The following is a 21,533-nucleotide window of genomic DNA, read 5'->3' on the forward strand; positions in this document are numbered from 1 at the left end:
TAATTTTTTTGGTTGAATACTGATGAGGTTTACGGGTTTTCTCTTTTGTGGTGAGAGTTATGCTGGGTACACACGGGACGATCTGTTCAGCGAACGATATCACTGAACGATCTCCCCTGAAATTACTGGTGTGCTGGATGAACAATATTGTTCATCCACACACAAACGATATCACCAACGATGAACGACCAACAATCGCAAACCCCTATGGAAAATGCACAATATCGTGCAGATTGGCCTGCACGCATGGATGATATCGTAATCATCCAGCTGGAGCGCGCATCATTGGTCATTCATTGCATACACATGGAACGATATATATCGTTGAACGTTATCGTTCATATCATCACGATATATCGTTCCGTATGCGCACATTTAGTCAAATACACACCTGAAAATTAAACCTCTGAACAAGCAACAGATAACTAAAGATTTTCTATGTAGTAGAGCTGTTTAGTTTCTTCTGCTTTGACCTGTTTATATGTCAGCATGGAGCATTTTCTGGGCAACTATACATGTAAAGGTAAATACACAATTTTAAAGGTTTATTTTTCAGAACAACGTTAAGGTGTAAGTTAAAAAAAGAAAAAAAGCCTTATGGATGCTGTCTGCTTTCTCAGTAAATTGGTTGGTCGGAGAACCTGGATGATGCAATATGTGGTAGATCCAATCATAGTGGAAGTCCCCCACCCCCTCCCTCTGCTAATTTCTCAAAAATACACTAGTTGTCAAGTTACTTTATTGCAAAATTGTATACATTTAATAATCTGATTTTTATTGTTTGCTTCTCACATATAAGCAAACAACTTCTGGATCAATCCAATTAGGTGTGAAAGTAGCACATTTTCATTGAAACGGCATAGAAACGCCGGCAACGGCACGGCAATTCACCCGCCTCCCCCTGGACTCGCACATTTTTGCCTGCAGTCTTATGTGCACGTCCAGAGGTACCATAAGTGCGGCGAACTCGCACCTGATTGGATCGCGTCCTTAGAATGTTTGTCTTGGCAGCAATTGTTTTTGTAGGATTAGGCAATATACATGACATAGCCACCAATCCTTTCACTAGGAACCAGTAACATTACTGAGGCTATGACTCTAAAATAAAATGTTGATATCTGCAATTTGTCTGGTTTAAGAAGGGTTCCAGTGGCAATCTAAATTTATGCCAGCCTCAGATATGTGTTTCATATAGATTTATATAACTTATAACATCCTGTACGTGAAACAAATCACATAGATAATAACAATGTATTGTTTTGAAAGTCTGTTGTTGCTCAGTTGTACCCCTCTAAAAACAAGTTGCTATTGTTTCATAATAAAACTGAGTTAATATACAGGTTTCTTTTTAAACTCATTTTGGATAGATTGTAATTGTAATCTGTTTTAAGAGAAATATGTTACATATAATGCATGCCTCCAAACATTGTGTGTTAAGGAAGTGGGATAAATGCGTGCGCACAGAGTGGGCGTGGCTACGCATCAGAGAGTTGTGCCTTCAAGTTTAGAATATTTTTGGAATAGGTTTTGTTGCTGTTATCTGTGTTTACTTGATAGTCAGTTCCAGAACAATGACACACTGTTTCTTCTGTCAACACAAAATTTGCAGTGTAATGCATTGTACACACTATGCGATATATATTGTTCATAAAGACGACAAACAACATATCATTAAGTGTGTCAGCTCATGTGTACACATAATATATCTGTGAACAACGTCATTTACAGATACACAGTGTAGGCCATGCAGCATGGCAAATGCAATATCTTGCAGATATATCGAACGCATCTGCCAACCCAAAAACTGGTTGCAGGAACCACCAAAACTGACTTCACAACTGGGCAGCCAAATTGAAATGCCCACCCAGTTGTGATGTCTGGCCAGACATATCGAGTGGCCGATTGGTAAGTGTGTCTGCTTACCAAATCGGTCGTGCTGCGGGGATGTACCCAGCATAAGACTTGCTGGGGTATTCAATTGCTTATGATATCCATGTATCATCAGGACCACCAACATTGCCAATTCTCACTCAAAGGGCTGGATTCAGTTAGCAGCATAAGTTCTTTTGGCTTTACACGTTCCCTCCCACTAGCTGATTTTTGCTTGTGGCCTATGGAGGTTCAAGCAGAAATGAGCTACCTTAATAGACTGATAAATGCACAATTTGAATCTGACCGAGTGGTGCTCTGGAAATTGAGATGTTGGGCTACCATATTCTGTCTAACGTTAGTGTATGCATTGGAACATCGTGGCCAAATATCACAGATAATTCATTACTGCCCTTAGAGTACTACCTATAAAAAGTTTGAGCACCACTGCTGTGGCACGTATATTTCCATTTCTGCAGTCTTTTTCACTAATTGCAGTGTTTTTGTTTGTCTACACCTGGTAATATGCATTGTCAGCTGGCTGAGCTCATTTATTAACATGCTGATACACAATAAAGCACTACCCACCTATTATGTATTTTCAGAAAGCCGCACAGGCTACATTGTAACTTGCTACTGTAGCACTGTTTTAATCAAGCAAGAAACGTGGACCATGGGTTTGCTCTTCCATTTAAATGAAAATAACATTTAGTGGCATAGGCCTAACTGTGTACCCGGCTGTAAAGGGCTATGTCAGTGTAATTATAGACATTGCAAAACATCATTAGAAAACAAAACTTTTCATATGCATTTCATACACACCCTGTTCAGCTCTGTCAGACAGATGGCAAATTTGTACATTGGTCCCTCCAGAGACCCTATCACACAATCCACAAGCACACCACTTATTCTAAAATGGTGAGCAGGTTCAAAATGAACTGACTTTAATGCAGAAAAATTAAAAACCTACTAAGAAAAGAAGTGAGCAAACTACAAACCAGTGACAGATTTGCTCTGAAGTGACATCTGGTAATAAGAAGGGGGTGGGTCAGGCAGAGATATTTAGTAGAACTCAAGTTGACCTTGTATGGTAACTTACGTTTCAATCAATGAAAATATTTCTTTGTTACTTTACTTGTGCTGCAGTTTGGTAAGCCCATATAGGCAACTAATGTCTGCACATACAGCCGAACATCTGCACAATCAAGCTAGATCCAACCTTCCATTAGATTAAGCAAATTATAAAGAGCTAAATAAAGAGCTTTAAACTCAATATTCCGTGACTGCTGTAATATATTACATGGCATGCCCACACTACCAGGGTTAATGGGTCATACAACCATACTATGCCTCATTCCAGGGTTACAATGAAGGAAAACATTTCTCTCCATAGTGGCAAATAGAGATGGTTTTTATTAAATGCAGAAAGACAGCGTAGGAAGAGAAGTCTTTTCTACTCCATTTCCGGTTGCTAGGTTTTTTTTTTATCTGCAATATTTAAGGTCCCCGTATACCTTTTACCACAAGAAGGGGCCTGCAGCGCACACAAATGCAGTGATTTACAGTCCTCTCATGGTGGAAGGGAAAACAACAATGTATTTCTTTCAAAATGTACACCAATCATTCCCCTGCCACCATCCTCTCCCCCTTCTTTTGCCACAGATAGCTCATCTTCAAAAAAAACAAAAACAATTTTAACTCTTGGTATTTGTTATCACAAGTATTACATGGTTTTCTGTCACAGAGACACCTGTTCTTTACTTGTTCGCTCAGATCTTCTGTGACATTTGTTTTACCGCAACAAAAGCCAAATCAGCAGAGACCAGTTATTGATAGGCGTATCATTTCCTTCTAACCTTGCATCAACAGACCCCGATGAGTTAAACTAGCAGAGTACTTCTTAACCCTTTTTTATTTGGAAAGGAAAATGTTGCAATAAAGTGCACTGCAGACCCTTTCAGCTACAAAAGGATTGCACGCAAAATGGTTAATTCATTTTGAAGCCCAACCTTGTTCTTTGTGCCATTACAACAAATGTTTTTCTCATCCACAAACATCAGTAGCCTGGCAAAGGGTTAATTAGATCTGCAGGAGTTTGGTGCAGAGTGGAAAGATGCGCCAGCTCTTTAGCATCCTGCGTTGTACCTTTGCCATACATGTATATTAAAGCAAAACAAACTCATTCCCCTATGTTTTTTTGTTTTATCTCCCATAAACCTCTTTTTTTTTTTTATAGTGGTGACTTAAGAATAAGAGTGGAGGTAAATGCAAAGTAGACACCGAAAGCCACCAAAGAGGGAAGTGGTGTGCCTTAAGACCATCTATGAAAAATAATTATATTGGAATAATATATCAAAATAATTATTATAACAAATTATTTCCCTCCAAGTCTTCAAAAAAGATCCTTTATTGCAATTTTTTTTTTACATTTGGCACAGTACAAATTTGTGGTGCTTTTTTCTTTTCTTTTTTTTTCCCTTTTTTTTTTTTTTTTTTTTAAATACGATAAATCTGTAAAGATTGATCTGGGACTTCTTAACAAAAGAATTCTCTTTTAGAAACTGGATGTTGCATCTATATCTGGGCACCATTTTTTTTTTCTTTTAAAAACAAATTGCACTCAAGGGCTTATCATTTTTTGATTTCTGATTAAAACAGGGCTAAGCCTTGTATTTTAGTCATTATGGCACATTAACAGCATATCTTATTTTTTTTCTGCCTATCCATTATATCACCTCTTAAATAGAACTTACAAGTTAGAAAATAGTTTTAAATTTTAATATAATCTGTTTGTCATCAGCCCATAGATTTAATATATAAGCATTTACAAGAAAACAAAAGTGTCTCTCTCTCTTTCTGTACAAAAGTTGCTGTCTTTTTGTGCATTCTATTGCATTTTAATTTGAAAAAAAGTCATATTTGAGTTTCCTGTACCTTCTCTTTTGTGTGGGTCTGAATTATATAGGGTTCAGAGATAGTTGTAATTGTGGAGTGTAGAGAATTACCGATACTGTTAGCCGTCCAATGGGCCCCATGGTGTGCTGGCTTGTAGGTGTTGTAGTTCATATGGTCGTGAATGGTTGGCAAAACTACTGCCCCCTCACCTGATACTCCTGTGGGACTCCCACTTGGGATGTCCTCATCCACTTGGATTATCTCGACAGTCCGCGCAGCTGCCACAGTGCTCCTCTGTTGGTGACGCTTTCGAAGTTTGTAAAACACAATTAGCATAGCGGCTGCTAACAATGTGACTGCCACAAAGCAGCCAATGATTATCTTGGTGGTCTTCATTACCTCATCCAGGCTAGTCTGCATTTTATCTCCAGCGTCCGAAGTTGGAACTACCACCGGTTTGGGCATTTTGGTGGTCTGGACAAGCACAGTGGTGGTAGTGGTGTGTGCTGGCTGGTACCCTGTGGAAGTGGTTGGCACCGGCTTGATTATCATTGAGATGTCTTCAGGAGCCATATCCGTAGTCTCCACAGTTACGGTAGTGAAGAAGCTGTAATTGGAAGTGTTGAGTTCTGCCGTACTGACGTTGAGATAGGCCGAAGCATTAGAGTTTCCCGCAACATTGGTTACCATGCATGTGTAGACTCCAGTGTCAGTTAGCAATACATGAGAGAAATTTAACGTCCCATCATTGAGTATGGTAATTCGCGGATGATTGGAAGCGTGGCTCAGCACAGTGCCATTGGGTAGTAGCCACCTAACAGATGACATGGCTGAAGTTCTACACTTGAGTTCTGCCACTCTTCCCTCTGAGATATTTAAATCCCTAGGTGCATCCATAATAAAAGGAGCTGAGCACTGGAACGATGAATGGTCCACCTCAACCACGTACTTCCCCTTCATGTGCGGCGGGGAATGACAGCGACCACAACATGTGGAATTTGTTGGAATATACTCACGCAGCCATGAAGAGAGCCAAAGAACATCACAATCACAGTCCCATGGGTTGTGGTGCAAGTGCAGTTCCACCAAGTACCTCAAGTGGGCAAAAAGTTCATGTGGAAGGGAGGATAAGTTATTATGGGCTAAATTCAATTCTACTAAGGATGTCAAGTCATCAAAAGCATTGCGTTCTATGTTGTTGATTTGTGAGTTCATAATCCATAGTTTTTTCAGTGCTTTTAACCCATGGAACGATCCTGGTTTGATTTCGGGAAAGTTGTTTCCAGAGATCTCTAGTTCCTCTAGCCCTATTAAGGGTGTGAGGTTTGGCATGTCTCTGATATTACACATTCCAAGGTTAAGGTACTTCAGATTGTACAATCCCTCAAATGCCCCCTCAGAAATATATTCCAACTTTTTCAGTTCTCCTAGGTCCAGGCGCATAAGAGACGGGACCCTATTAAACGCATAGGATGGGATGCTTTCAATAGGGTTATTCCTGAGCCACAATTCTCTCAGTTTAGAAAGATACTCAAAAGCCCCGCTGGGGATTACAGTCAACCTGTTGTCAAACAACTCCAGGGTGTTGAGGCTGGCCAAACCATTAAAAGCCCCGACCTCTATTTGACGAATAATGTTTCTTCCAAGTTGGAGCACTTCCAAATGGTGGAGATGACGGAAAGTGTCAGCTTGGATCATATGGATATTGTTCTCCATGAGATTGAGGTACCGTGTGTTAGATGGAATACCTTGGGGTACTTCGGTGAGGCCACGGCGCGTACAGACAACTTTGCTAAACTGGTTACTGCAGGAACAAACAGAAGGGCAATTTTGTTGTCCCGAAAATGCTGTACAGGGGATCCACACTTGCACCATGAGGTAGATTACAGAAAACAGGACGGCCTTCCAGGTATGGTGCACAGTTACCAGCCACAAGAAATTCATGATGTGGCACGTTCATAATTCACCATCGTCTGGGATTTGGCATGGAAACGAGAACTTGGCCCTACCCAGGCTTCAGGAGGCTGCAAATTCCCTTTTCCATCTACACACTGGTGGGAGTGGTGGTTACCAGGGGGTGCCAGATAGTAAAGCAATTAGCTTTTCTTTTTTTTTTTATAGAAACAAAAACAAATTGTAATGCATTGAACAGGTAAATTAAACAAATTGTTATATGTACCTAGGGAAAGAAGAACATTTCCAATTCCTCAGTGCCATTGCCTCTTTCCCATGGAACCTAGAGCTGGGTTCAGTCCTTCCACAGATTCCTTAATTATTGGAAAGAATCACATTAGGTGAAAGGGGTGTCATGAAGGTGTTGAAAGACAAAATGGCTCCTTTAATTAATTCCCAAAGCAAAAGAGAAAAAAACACATTAAGAAAAACATAAGAAGGGAGTGAGGCCCACTTGGCTATGCAGGTGCATCATTCTGCTGCTCCCCCGGGACTGGTGCCTTTTGCAGTTGAGCTATTCGTCCTTGGATTCCACTGCTGTCTCTGTCAGAAGACTGAAGATTATCCATTTCTGAGAGAAACTGAAATTACAGATTTCAATTGATTTCAAAAAAAGGAAACGAAGGGTTCACAATCCCAAATTCTTCGAGCCCTTTTAATTTCCCTTGAAGGACGCTCTTTGCTCCTCGGTCTCCTAATTTTCCATGGGTATTCCTGCGATACACGGACTGTCTGCAGGATTCTGATTTGTACAAAGAGAAAGGCAGCACATTGCAGGCATTGACTGCTTTTTTTTTTTTTTTTTTTTCCTCCTCTCTCCGTGCTGGATTTTTTTTTTAACTAGCTTTGCTTTCCAAGCTGTGGATGCAGCAGCTGCAGCCTGCCTCTTGCACACTTAGCAATAATCCGTCAATATCTCAAAGGAGGAGAACAAGTAAAGGGGGGCAGCTGTGTGGAATGGAGGGCTGGTTGAAAGTATGCTGGAGAGGAAACCACACACAAATATACACCTCAGTGCTGAGCCCTTGATTTGAGATTGGTCTGCAGAAGGGATAGGTTTCACAGCCTTTCTTCTCCTGCCTCGTGGAAATCCCACTGTAGCTCCTTACGTTGTGAGGTAGTGAGTTGAGGGGTTCTCCTCGTTTTACCTTTAATTTCTTGTCCAGTGGTTTTAGCAGCAGGATAGCAGGCAGCAGCGGAGGCAGGGATATCAGAGCTCCGTAACATTTTTCTCTGCTAATAGTCTTCTTCTCTCCCTGTTTGCTTGGTGTTGGAAGCAGCAGCCAACCAGCCAGGCTGCTCTCTCATCCTTTCGTCCTTCAGTCAGAACGTGGATGTACTGCTGACGCATACTGTTCTGAGCTGAACATTAGCGTGATGCAGTGCTCCTATGTATTCACACAGCTCCCCTCCCACTCATCCTTTCCTTTCCCTCTAGGGGTTAATGCTCAAAGCTTCCAGCTAAGTTGCATTGGCTGTTTCACATTCCCTTCCCCCTTTATCTTTTTTTTTTTTTTCTCTTTATCTAGGAGAGGAGTTATTAAAACAGAGCATGCAGTGAGAGTTTTTAAGAGTCCACAGCTTGCAGAGTCAGATGCTCTTCTGGTTCCCTGCTAATGATGCAAGTGCTGTGCATTTTTTTTTTTCCTTTGCTGGTTCTCTATATCTCTGCGTTCCATCCTTGTGTTAGCCTGCGCTGGGATAAATGCAGAATGAGGTTTCAGCTGCCAGGGGCAGGAAAGATGTGATTGGTTCCTCTCCCAGTGCAGCGTCATCAACACCAATTGCTGACTTTGCTTCCCTTTGACAGCAGGGGCAATCTGCACCCCTTAGTCCAGCCTTCTACCCCTCTCTCGGCATATTGTGCTCACACCCCAAGTTGGGAGAAACAATCAGAAGCGGCACCGGTCCACTGGAGTGGTTGTGGTGAAGAGGGAGGGGGGGGAGTAAGTGGAAGTGAAGGAGGGGGGAAGCATTAATGCTTGGTAAGGCTAGCGTTGTCCCATATCCTATCAACAGCCCAGAGTGTTTAACCCCAGTACTATAGACTGAGGTGGTATTGTGAGTGGTATGCAGGATCCAGCAGAATAGCAGAGGAGGCTGGCTTTCCACTCTGACCTGTTCCTCCGCACACACTCGTCAAATCAACCTGTGAATCACACTGGCTCATTGCTTTAGAGCAAGCCTTGAGAAGCTGCATCCTTTCATATTACTGTCTCCCCCTATGTGTGCCTGTAAGGAAATGCCTGCTGTATTTCATGCGCTGTCGTCAGGTGGAGGTGAAACCATCGAAAGAAGAAAAGAATCTCTTGTCCTCATTCACCTGCTCCTTGTACCTGAGATCTCTGAATGTTCTCCCATCACTCCATTTCAGACAGGTAAGTTACTTGGGTTGTGAACTAGTGAGAAATGCAGAAAATGTTAGAGCAGTGTATTGATCAGAAGTGATTATCACAGTTGCTTTCATGTCCCAGTGAAGTTTTATGTGCTTAACACATCAGCAATATTTGCAAAGATTGTGTTTATGTTCTTGCTTTCACAGCAATACATTGATTTTCTTCTTATATCTGACCTTTACTTTGTATCTCTGAGGATTTGTTGCAGCAGTACAGATTAATATTGAGTAAAACTGAATACTTTCAACCAGCTTTCAGATCTTCAGGTAGGAGTTGGGAAAGGAAATATCACTCTGTTACCCTCTCACACATAACATAAAGCTGGAAAACCTGGTTTCAACCTTTTGGGTTTTTACCTCCAGTGAAGGAAAAGTTTATTATCTATAGTGGGTATGAAGGCAATGTTTCTTTTGTGTAACTGATTTATCGTTGTAATTAGCAATTTGGACTTGATGTTTTTAAGGAGCAAAAAATAAATGCAATAAAGTGGAAACATTCCATTGTCTGCATTTTACCTGGATTCAGTAAAAGCAAAGATGATGGGTAGGAGTTGAATTTTCATCATACCTGAACATAAATATCAGTGAAGCTCTAAGAAACTTGCCATTCAGGCATTTTTGTTTTTCAACCTTTTTTTTCTCTGCAACATTAATGTCAACTTATTACTGTAACTTTGTCTGTTTCCTCCCTATTATGTCCCATTTTACAGCCAGGGTTCCAGCGAAAATGTAAACAGTTCACTTATGAGTACTGCATGGTTACCTTTTACATGGTCCTTCCTTAGAGGAGGGGGGAGGGGTGTTTAAAGATAGATTGATTAGATAGATAAATTGATAGATTTTTATTTCAAAATGGTATATCTTCACCATAGGCCAGTTTGTGAATGATTTATTTTTCTTAAAAAAAAAACAAAAAAAAACAATTTCTCCACCAGAGGGACCTGGGGGGGAATAACCATGTTTAGACAATTCTGGTTGTGATATAATGTCTGATGTTAGATTGCTACAACCTTCTTAAATTAAAAAACTAAAAAAAACAAAAAAGTTCACTGTGTGGGTGTAGAAGTAAAAACTAAAATTGTTTTTAACACCTTAAATGATAAAGGGCCAACAAACTATTTGGACAGTTATTATATATATGGATAAGCTCCACCCCTTTTGTCAGCGCCAAAATTCACAGACGGCGAATAGTGAATAAGATGAGCAGGTGCTTTGGTTAATACAGGTTTGTTATTGTTTTTCTTTTGTTATCGTAGGTAACATAATGTTATGATTACAGTTCCTTAACTGACATCTTGTGGAAAAGAGCCAGTCAGTGGGCATAGTTGCATCAAATAGGGCACAAAATAGTACTTGTCAAATATAGCAGATAAATTGCTCATGAAAGCATAATATTCACATAAGCATAAAACGACACTGCAGTGACAATCTGAGTAGCATATACTGTAGGATGGCTGTGCTGACATTTCTGTTCCATAGCATTGTCTTCACAGAGTATCGTCGGCGCTAATAATTAACACTTTAGCTACTGGATATTGAGCCACCTTTTAGATTGAGAGACTTTTAAAGATTTGATTACAGATGAAAACAAAAGAATCCTCTGAATCGGGAGTTGCTTGGTGTAGTATAATAGATTGCTGAGCATTGTACAGATTTCCTCCCGCAAAACCATTGAATACTCCGCTCATGTGGGCAGCAATCCTATTACTTCTACACGGAAGTGCAGAGGTCATGTTTAACACTGGGAAGAAAATAACCGGATTTTAAATCTGGATGCAGAAAAGAATAATCCAGCTACCCAATCTGCATCTCAAGCAGCACTTTTTGATGTGACAATGAGGCCACTTGGCCCTTTGTTCTTAGAAAGACAGCATTAACAATTTACATTCCATACAAATTTATATTGTGGATTTAAGATACTGTCCTCTTTTGAAATGTTAGCAGTATTTTACAAATGTAGAAAGCGCAGGGGAAATTCTGTTGTGCTTAACATCTTGCTGGTGAAAATGTGGCAAGTAAAATCCCTGTTAATACTATAGAGAACTGCAGAACCAAAATGTAAACATGTATTGTGTTTGTTGAATTAGTTAATCGGAAAGCATTATCAGTGTACCACTCCCCTATCAATTACAGAGGCGGTATTTGACATCTTTAACACAATTTTTGGCATTATTAATTGACAGTGCCGTAACTAGACTTTTTGGTGCCCTGTGCCAGAAAGAGCGTTGCGCCCTCCCATTTTTTCAATTAGAGACATAAGATGCACACCTGAAAAAGGGCCATGGCCTCATGGGGAAGGGCCAGGGAAGAGATAGGGGAGGCCAGGAGATGCTGGGGATAAAAAAATAGGAAACTACAAGTGAGAATGATAATAAACAGAAAATTGACAGGCCCAAACAGCGCCCCCTGCCCTGTGGTGCCCTGTGCAATGGCACAGGTCGCACCACCCTGGCACAGCCCTGGTATTTGGCATTAGTAACACACAAGGACATTCATTTAATTCCTAAACACCTTAACTGTAAACTGTTAAATTTTAATAAATGTGTGTTGCTAGCACCCACAAACCATTCCCTCTGAACAGTAAGTCCCCCTCTAGGAGATGCAGTGAACATGGGGAACTTAATACCACAACTTAGTTGTCATAATGTCACACCTACTGCAGCATGTAAATGATGCTATCCTTACTCTGCCGTGGGTACAGCTAAATCATTATAGCTTGCTGAGTGTATTTATGTTGAGTTTCAACCGCCACTACTTTCTGTACCACTTTAGAGGAGATTACCTGATTCTTTCAGGAGTACGTGAGATCACTGTTCCAGAAGTGTCGTCATGCTTTCAATGAAAATCGACATTTATGCCCCAAATCCAATTGGATCCCTTCTTACCAGGGGTGTATCTTGGGGTCCAAGCACCCCTGTCAAAGGGATTGGCGCCCCCCTCCAATGACTGCTTCTACTACAAAAAAAAAAATAACACACACTGGGGGTAGTTTAATTCACACACATGAAGAAATAGGGAGAGTATCATTTTTATTTCTCTTTTTAATATATATATCTTTTATAGAACTTACTCTATTGTAAACCACTATATATAAATTTATGCAAAAAAACCACAGGAAAAGCTTGAAAACATTGAATCAAAAACAAACAAAACGCATTATGGGTAACATAATTTACATATATTCAAATCAGGCTATCTATACTGCATTACGATTTTTAACAACTGATATCTACACTCCACCATTAATTTACTGGGATGATAACTCACACTAATCTTTTATATAATCCCACATAAGAATGAAAACAGTCCATATGGACCATGTCTTATTCCCAACACAGGGTTAGCCACAGCCTATAAAGATCATAGCCAATCCCCCAAACTGAGGACAAGATAAAATTATTACACTTACACTGGGGGTAGTTCAATTTACATGTATGTAGAAATAGGGAGATAATAAATATTTATATATATATATATATATATATATGTGTATATATATTTTTATTATTTATTTTTTTAATTTTATTTTTCAGTTATAACACTTACTACATGAAAAGCACTGTTTATTAATTTCTATATGTGAACAACACAGGAAAAGAGGGCATCAATAACAAACAAGATGCATTGTGGGCAAGATAATTTGCATATATGCAAATTACCTTGCGAATAGAGTCTTGTGATTGATGTGGTGCTTGCACTCTTTTCCTGCACAGTTGTCATATTGGAATTAGTGAGTGGTGATTGGTATGTTTTGGGTATTGTGGGGGAAGAGATATATTAGGGATATAAATAAAAAAATGTTCTCTCCCTAATTTTAAATGTTTCTGATATAAAGGGACATATGAGAAGGCTAATACATACTAGCAATCAATGGAGAACACTGGTAAGAGCAGAGGAGACAGAAGGAGACCAGGGATCTTTGCTACAGGTGACTGCGGGACACTGCTAAGAGCAGAGAAGACAGGAGATCATGTGCTAATGCTGTCGGGCTGAAACAGCGCCCCCCCCCACCCTCGGCCGGCGTCCCTGGCAAGGGCCATCCAGGCCAATACCAGGGGCCATCCAGGCCAATAGGAAGATACGCCCCTGCTTCTTACTGTATCTACCCCCAACTGAAAAACCATATTGCCACTGTGGCTGTCCTTCTGCTGTACATTCAGTGAAGACTTTTCATTCTGAAGGAAGCATATTTAATATCTCCCTGTGTTTAGTGACAAAAAATGTTTTATGGTGTGAGTGAACTAAAGGAATTAGATGTTTCCCCCATGGGCCTTCATTCACCCTTCACAGCCTACGTAGCTGCTGCTCTTTGGGAGTTCTTGGAAAGCAGAGGTTCCTGAAGATAAATTCCCCCTTCTACAAATCTTTCTCCTCCATCTGTTCAGCTGCGTACTGTCTGGATTTATGTTTTTTTCTTCTTCGATACAAGGAAATAAAGATGTCATGCTGTAGTCAGATCTGTAGGGTTTATCATTACCAGTGTAAAAAGGTTTGTCGTCTTGTACACTGCATCCTTGTATGTCAGAGTTCATTCTTTCACTAGCCATAATTAGCATATCATTTTTTGTGTTAGATTGTTCCCCCCCCCAGTGCTTTATTAATAAGTGAGAAATAAAAGTAGTGTGTTCTCTCTTTGTAGTGCCATCTCTAACCATAGCAAGCTGCTGCTACACAGGATCCTCAATTGGGTCTTTTCCTGAGCTGCTTCGTGTCTGATCTTGAGTCTTGTAGAGCGTTACAGATTGTGGACTTAAACTGTATTATATCTGAATTACTTCCCATTTACACTGACAGCGATTTTTCTACAATAGAGAAATTAACTTAATATGAAAGTAAGCATCAAATAATACAGTAGTGTTTGCTTAGTAGCAGTGGTAATGCTGTATGCTCTGCTATATCTGCAGATTCATGTGTGATTGCTGGGATGTTGGACTTCCCTAGTGCCAGTTTCTCCATGCAGAATTGTCATTTTGCAATGATATAAAATAGGAGCCTGAGGCCAATCTCCTGGGGGAGCAAATTATAATTTATATATCATTAGCAGATGATTAACTGCAGCATTGCCTTCTCTATACTGTAGTTAGGCTTTCTTGTACCTTTCATTCAATCAGTGTTTGTAAGTGTCAAATAAGCCATCCATGCATCGGTTCAGCATTCTATGTTTCGCATAAACACATCTGAGCTTATGGACCAATTTTGTCTGCTAATGCCAGTTTAAATGTAGTTCTATCATAAAAGCTGATGGAGGGTTTCATTGAGATGTGACCTTCATACAGTATATGCAGAGGTTGGTCCTTCACAAGGGTCTCTATGCAGATGGAAAATATCCAAAATGTGCTAATGAAATGTCAATATTTCTAAACTATAAGTACAGATTATGAGATGTATTCCCCCTGGGAACCATCTAGCCTCTATAGCTTGTTTTAATTCAATAGGTAAAACAACAACAACAAAAAAATCCATGTGCCTCTTCCTGTGTCAATGAAGCAAGGGGTTCACTGTAGTGGAGTGGTTTTCATTTCTAGGGGTGGGGGGGTAGGGTAGTAGTCATACTGGTTTTACCTTAAAAAAAAAACCCCAAAAACCCCAGTAGTTTTAATCCCCGAGGCAAAATCTGCATTTTGCTACATCACACCCTATTACATTTGGCTCTAAGTGGTTTTGAATGAGCCTTCTTCCATGGAAGGTGTGTTTGTTTATAAACATAGCAGTTAATAATCATGGGGCAACATGGTGAAACAGTTACTAACAATGGTGTCTCTCATCGCTGGGGTCATTCCAGTGCTGTGCGGACTTTGTATGCCCGGGTCGGTGCCGCAGTGGCAATGGGGTAAATCCTGAGTCTGACCCGACTTGGAACCATGTTCCAAATCCCGGGTCAGGCCTGGGATTTTTGGTGGAAAAGAGGAATTACCTTCATGTAGAAAATGAACAGACAGGATCCACTCATAGCTCTCACCCTGCATGGAGGGAGATGTGACTTGGCTCTTACCTCTTGCAGGGTACATTTTTAGCTGAACCCCATTAGAAATAGAAGGGGGTCCAGGGTGTGGCATTTGGGTCCAGGGGGGGGAGAGGAGAGGAACATATGAAATGAGAAGGGAGCAGGGCTGGTCCCAGAGGAGGGGCAAGCCCCCAGTAACTAGCCACACACTGTAGGGGTTGGAGATAGGTAGTGGATAGTTCCTCTTCAGTATTTTTACCCTAACGTCATCAGTTACTGTCCCACACCATTCCCTACTATCCACGTGGACATAAGGGGGAATATAAACCTGTGGTGAGCAAAGCAAGCCACCAAGCCTGAAGTATGGCGGTTGAAGCGAGCCTGCGAGGGGACAAGTTTCTTCTTATGGTGGCCCTTATGGCCAAGGAACCGCACATCTGACCTCGCTCCACGTCACTTTAAGTTACAAATTCTGAAGGGGATCTATACACTACCGTTGGAGATACTGTAGGTGCAGGGGGGAGGAGGGCCCCAGAAGCCGGTGGAGAAGGGCTGTGGGGAGGGAGGCGATTCAGCGCCCAGAAATAGTATGATCTTAGTCCTGAACTGCCAGTGTTAAATTACGATGGCTGCACTGCACCATCTTATCTCCGTCCAGATACTGCCCATGGTAAGCTAGACGGCAGTCACACCTCGCCCTGCGACCAGTACATTAACTGGCAACACACTCAAATATATTCCGGCACCTATGTGGGGACCTATACGTTGTGTGTGATAGAGACTATAGAGTATAAGCTACACTGGGGAAGGGACTGTTATGCATGTTAACATACTCTCTATGCTTCACTGCATAATAAGATTAGTGCTATATAAATCATTTTTCTGCTTGCTTAGAATCTCACATACTGAGCAAGCACTAATGTCAGCAATAGTAAAACTGCCTGCTTATGAGTACTATGCAGCAACTAAACACACATTTTTACATCTTTACAATGTTCTTGACAATTTGTTAGAAGTCTTTCCACAGTTCACATACTTATATAAACATTTGCTTGCTTGCCTTTTTTTTTTTTTTTTTAACCTTCGAGCTTTGTATGTGTTTTGTTGTTTTTATGTACTCTTTTATGAAATATTGATTCTGTGCATAATAGAATAACCCCCAGTGAAGTATTGACTTTTAGTACATGGTTGGTGTGTGACTTAATTGGATTTTGGCGATGTACCTATTAATATTTATGTACACAGTTCCTCTGGCAGATGGAATTTTACAACCCTTGCAAACATGATGCACAGTATGCTCCGTCTACTTTCAAATGTGGCATTGTGTGTTTTCGTTCAGTTCACAAAGTGGATCTGAAGTGACGAGATTGCTTACTTTGTATTGTTGCACAGAAAATTTTTGGGTACCCACCATACGATGGTGCGACCAATCGATGATGAGATGTAACCAGTGCTTAAAGTGGTCCTAGAGAAGTGGGGGAACTCACCCTCCCCCTTCTAAAAAAAAAAAAATGACAGTGCGCGCCGTAGGCGTGTGGCAAAAAAGGGGCGTGGTCACACAATAGTATTCCCAATTCAAATTACACCACACAGTAGCACAATCTTGATTCACCCGATTAACATTACACCACATAGTAGTGTCCCTTAATCATGTATGACAGCAGTGCCCTTTTTACACAATGCCCACATTTGTGCCACTTATACACAATGCCCACAGTAGTAGTGCCCCTTACACAATGCCCACAGCAGTAGTGCCCCTTATGCAAATATAATGCCCATTGTAGTGGTGCCCCTGATGCAGTGCCTCCGGTAGTGGTGCCCATTATGCAGTGCCCACAGTAGTGGCACCCCTTATGCAGTGCCCACAGTAGTTGTAGTGCCCCTTTTGCAGTGGCCCTAGTAGTGGTAGTGCCCCCAGTAGTGGTAGTGCCCCTTATGCAGTGCCCCCAGTAGTGGTAGTGCCCCTTATGCAGTGCCCACAGTGATAGTGCCCTTTATGTAGTGCCCCCAATAGTAGTGCCCCCAGGAGTGGTACCCCTTGTAGTAATGCCCCCATAATGGTGCCCCCTGTAGTAGTGCACCCTGTGTAATGCCCCCAGTAGTAATGCCCCTTTGTAATGCCCTTAGAAGTAGTAGCCCCTGTTTAATGTCCCCAGTAGTAGTGCCCCCAGTAGTAATGCCCCCAGTAGTAGTGCCCCCTCCGCTTACAACAAAACAAACAATAATTACCTTAAGAATTATAAATCATATGATACATCGTATAGCTTGTACCCAGTCTAAGTCTTAACATGTGAACGTTTTTATACATCTTTTGCAAATATTTGCACATTCAAATCATAGGAAAACATTTATACTTTTTTTTTTTTTTTTTTTTTATAGAGTAGTTTATGTATGATTGGGACTGCAAAACTAATCCTCAAGTGGTCAGAGTTTCCTTGTTGGCAGCCCTTGTCTAATGCTGGAATAGTAGTTTGATAAAGGACTAAACCTTAAAAAATATTATAATTTCTAATGGTTCTCTTTAACCACTTAACTGGCTAATATTTTTTTCTCCCTGTGGCTGCCTGTCCTATGTGAGACTGGTAGGTAGGGCTTCCAGTGAGAAGCCACTGTCAGTCAAAATGTAGGCATTGCTGTCACGGACTGCAACTGGCTCACTAAACCGGCGGATGTTACTGGGGTGGTGCATCCACTAGGTAAAATCCACCACTGCCTACTACCAATCAGTACATGAAATCTGGCTGAAGTTGCTAGATCTCTCTAGTAACTATGTATATACAGATGATTCCTCATACATTTAGCCTCAATCCATGCGGTACGTTCATCAGCTGCCAGTCCCATGCGACTCTGCTTGTGCCGAGCGTCTTTTCTGCCTCTTTGCACGATAATGTGTCTTAGTCGAAATGCCATGCAACTAATATGCCTGATCAATTTGATATGACACTTGTATATCTGTGTGCGACTGAATCTGTGAATGCAGCATGGAAACAAGTTGCGGCTGCTGTATTGTAGCACTTTGTGTAGAGATTCAGTCGCATATCAAATTTATCAGTGCATTTTCCTGGTGAATCTGAATCACATCACATTGTGACTTAGGGGTTTGTGTACTAAGCCTTGGAGAGAGAGAAAGTGGATGAAGATAAGGTACCAACCTGTCAGCTCCTGTCACTTTACAGGCTGTTTGAAAATTGACAGGAGCTGATTGGTTGGTACTTTGAGGTCTATCTGCTTGGTCCTGTAGGGAGAGAAAGTTGACGGAGATAAAGTATCAACCAATTGACTCCTAACTGTCACTTTACAGGGTCTGTTGAAAAATTACAGGAGCTGATTGGTTGGTACTTTCTTCCTCCAAGCCTTCGTACATAGAACCTTTTATTTCCATCCACTTTCTCTCTCCCCAAGGCTTAGTACATAGACCGCTAAGACACATGTTCAAGCGAAAAGACGCAAACAAGGCACACTGTACCTAGCTTACCACCTTTGGGCTGTTTGGCGTGACTGCAGCAATAATGTATGAGGACACATCTGTGATTCCATCCTATTCTTTTCAATGGGGGCTGATACACTGTTTATCTTCCATGTGTGATTTGTTGAATGCAGTACCCAAGGATTAGACCAGGGGTACAGCTAGGAGTGACAAAAGGAGGAGGCTGAAAGTGGCTGAACCAGAGCGATGGTGAGCACTGAGCATAGAGAAAGGGCAGTTATCTCCTCCCAGGGGCTATGCTCTGCAGCAATAGATTATGGCAAATTGTTATTAAGGGTAATTGGTTGATGCTTTAATGAGGGTTAATTAGATGAAGGGTTTATGAGACTAAGGGGTTAATGTACATAAAGGGAATTATTTGCTGATGTTGGATCTAAATAACAATGGTGGATTATGTAAGTTATTAGTGTAAAGGGGTTAATTAAATTGCACTGAATGGGGTTGTTACGATAATGCTGAAATTAATAGTTTTTGTATTATATTGCTGTCACTTTGATGGTCTTTGTATTATATGGAAGTCACTTTGATGGTCTTTGTATTATATGGCGGTCACTTTGATGGTCTTTGTATTATATGGCGGTCACCTTGATGGTCTCTGTATTATATGGCGGTGACTTTGATGGTCTTTGTATTATATGGCGGTCAATTTGATGGTCTTTACATTATATAGCAGTCAAAAGAGGTGACTACAATCTTCTGGACGGCAGCATGGGTATGTGTGTGGGGGAATGAGGGCGAGCTGAGTCTTTGCCCCGGGTGACTGAAAGCCTAACTTCACCCAGGATCAGACACTGAAGAAAGTTCAGTGAGAAAGGGGTCTATGTACTTAGCCTTGGAGAGAGAGAAAGTACCAACCCATCAGTTACTAACTGTCACCTTACATGCTGTGTTTGAAAAAAAAATGGCATTTAGGAGCTGATGGGTTGGTACTTGATTTATATCCACTTTATCCTTCTCCAAAGCTTAGTACATAGATCTCAATTTCTCTACACATATTTCATGCTGTAAATAGATCCAGTACATGTTATATTCATCCATAATTCATTCCTCAGAGCACCTTCCATAAGGATCAATAATTTCTATGCAAACTGTTTGTTCTCTGTCTACACCAATAACAGCATGGGAGAAATATGTAAATGAGTCCACAGGGCTTTATTCCCTCTAAAGAGATGAATAGTTTGTCTATTGTATTATATATACTTTTGTTATAAGTATTGTCATTTTGTTCTCCACTTAAAGTATGTTTTAAAGAATCTATGCCCGAAATAACAATTCCCTCACAAAAACTATTTATATTTTCACTATCTTGTATTGGGTGGAGGTTTTGATGCCGTTGGCCTTGCAATTAATATCAGAGCTGTTCTATAACCAGGAGTTAGGTGATTCTTATCATTCTTCTACAGCAGTTTGTTCAAATTTATTCACTAGGTGTGAGTGAAATCTGGTGCAAAAAGTATTATACAGCAACAGGCCATCTTGTAGAGGTGCAGTGAAAGTTCAGGCTTTGGTAGTAAGGGGTCCTGTACTGTATGTATAATACTCCTTTTTACAGACTGAGAACAGATTTTTTTTTTGGCATAAAAGAGCCACTCATCACTTTCACGTGTCTTTAATATATGCCTTACTAATGAAGTTTTAAAGTTTATTGTAAAGCTGGGTACACACTGAGAGGATGTCATTACAATTTGGCCAACGCCATATTGTGCAGTGTGTATGCACGATATGCGCATTCCTGCGGTCGCATGCAATGTTCTCAGGTATGTTGTGCTGTACTACATCAAAATCAAACTGGCAATATCGCTTACGACTCCATGCATGCTAATGAAGGATGGAACAAGGGATAGTTTTGTTGTTCATTATATCGCTCGATGTGTACCCGCAATACGATATGTCGTCCTAGTGTGTACCCTACTTTAGTGAGCTTATACTGCTGGCATAAGAACCACTATTACGGTGATCAGCCATTACCCAGGCAGAAAGATTGGTGCATAAGAGATTTACAAGATATAGGTCAAGCAGGGAGAGAGAGGTTGCAAAAAATGTGATACACCGTCAAAATTGTTTACGTATTTCCTTATAAATTAGCTGTTTTCATTTACACAATACATTATATTATATTTCTTACCCTAGGGATATAAGATTTTGATTATACCTGCCTGTTTGTTATAAATGAGGCAACATTACTGCTCGCCAAGAGATCTCTAGGTCTCTGCCTCTCTGTGCTCAGATCAGGCAATCTCTGAGCAGAATGGGGTCTTTACCTTCTAGTACTAGTGGCCACGTGTATAACTATCTATACCAGGGGTCTTCAATCTTGGCCCGCCAGCTGCTGTGGAACTACACATCCCAGCATGCACTGTCACCTTTTTGCTATAACAGCATGCTAAAACTATGGCAGTGCATGCTGGGATGTGTAGTTCCACAGCAGCTGGAGGGCCAAGGTTGAAGACCCCTGATCTACACAATCGCTGAATGTACTGTATGGTTAGTTTTTATCCTTCTGAGATCTTGTGTCTTAAAGATGGGCATGCAGGGCCTTCTTTACCAAGGGTTATAGAGATTATACTGATTTTTAAGTATATTCCACAGGTAATTTTTACCAGCTGAACGCTCTGATAATACAATAGTCACTGACAGTATCTGTACATGTTCACTTATGTTTTTTATTTTTTTTTAGGTGATTACAAATTTTACAAAATGTAATGTAGCTGTCAAAATGTAATTTGCAGAGAATGTGGTTAAGCAAGTGTGTCTCAAACTGCGACAAGATGGAGCAGATTTCTACCACCACAATGTGTAGGTGTCTTTGAAAACAACACACCGCAATTATTTAAGTAGGTCACAACCACTGCACTATCATCCTTCTCTCAAAGCATAGTGCTACATGAAGTGTAAAATATGAACCGATTTATCAATTAATAAGGATGCTGGTCACTGCTCCCATGACCTCTACACACACACAGTAGCAGCAGTGTCCAATCCTCACACCT

At 40.8% G+C, this 21,533-nt stretch overlaps 2 protein-coding genes across 3 annotated transcripts in view; one reads left to right on the forward strand and one right to left on the reverse strand.

The window, feature by feature from the left end:
• The window catches only part of SND1 (staphylococcal nuclease and tudor domain containing 1), an 876,127-nt gene that overhangs the window by 628,198 nt on the left and 226,396 nt on the right, over positions 1-21,533 (forward strand). The gene's annotated exons all lie outside the window — the stretch shown is intronic.
• On the reverse strand, positions 3,270-8,529 carry LRRC4 (leucine rich repeat containing 4). The gene has a single exon (XM_088447449.1). The coding sequence runs from the start codon at positions 6,706-6,708 to the stop codon at positions 4,783-4,785; it is 1,926 nt and encodes a 641-aa protein (XP_088303575.1). The 5' UTR covers positions 6,709-8,529; the 3' UTR covers positions 3,270-4,782.

This window comes from Taudactylus pleione, unplaced genomic scaffold, assembly GCF_031769625.1.
Source record: "Taudactylus pleione unplaced genomic scaffold, aTauple2 ptg000019l, whole genome shotgun sequence".
NCBI lineage: Eukaryota > Metazoa > Chordata > Amphibia > Anura > Myobatrachidae > Taudactylus > Taudactylus pleione.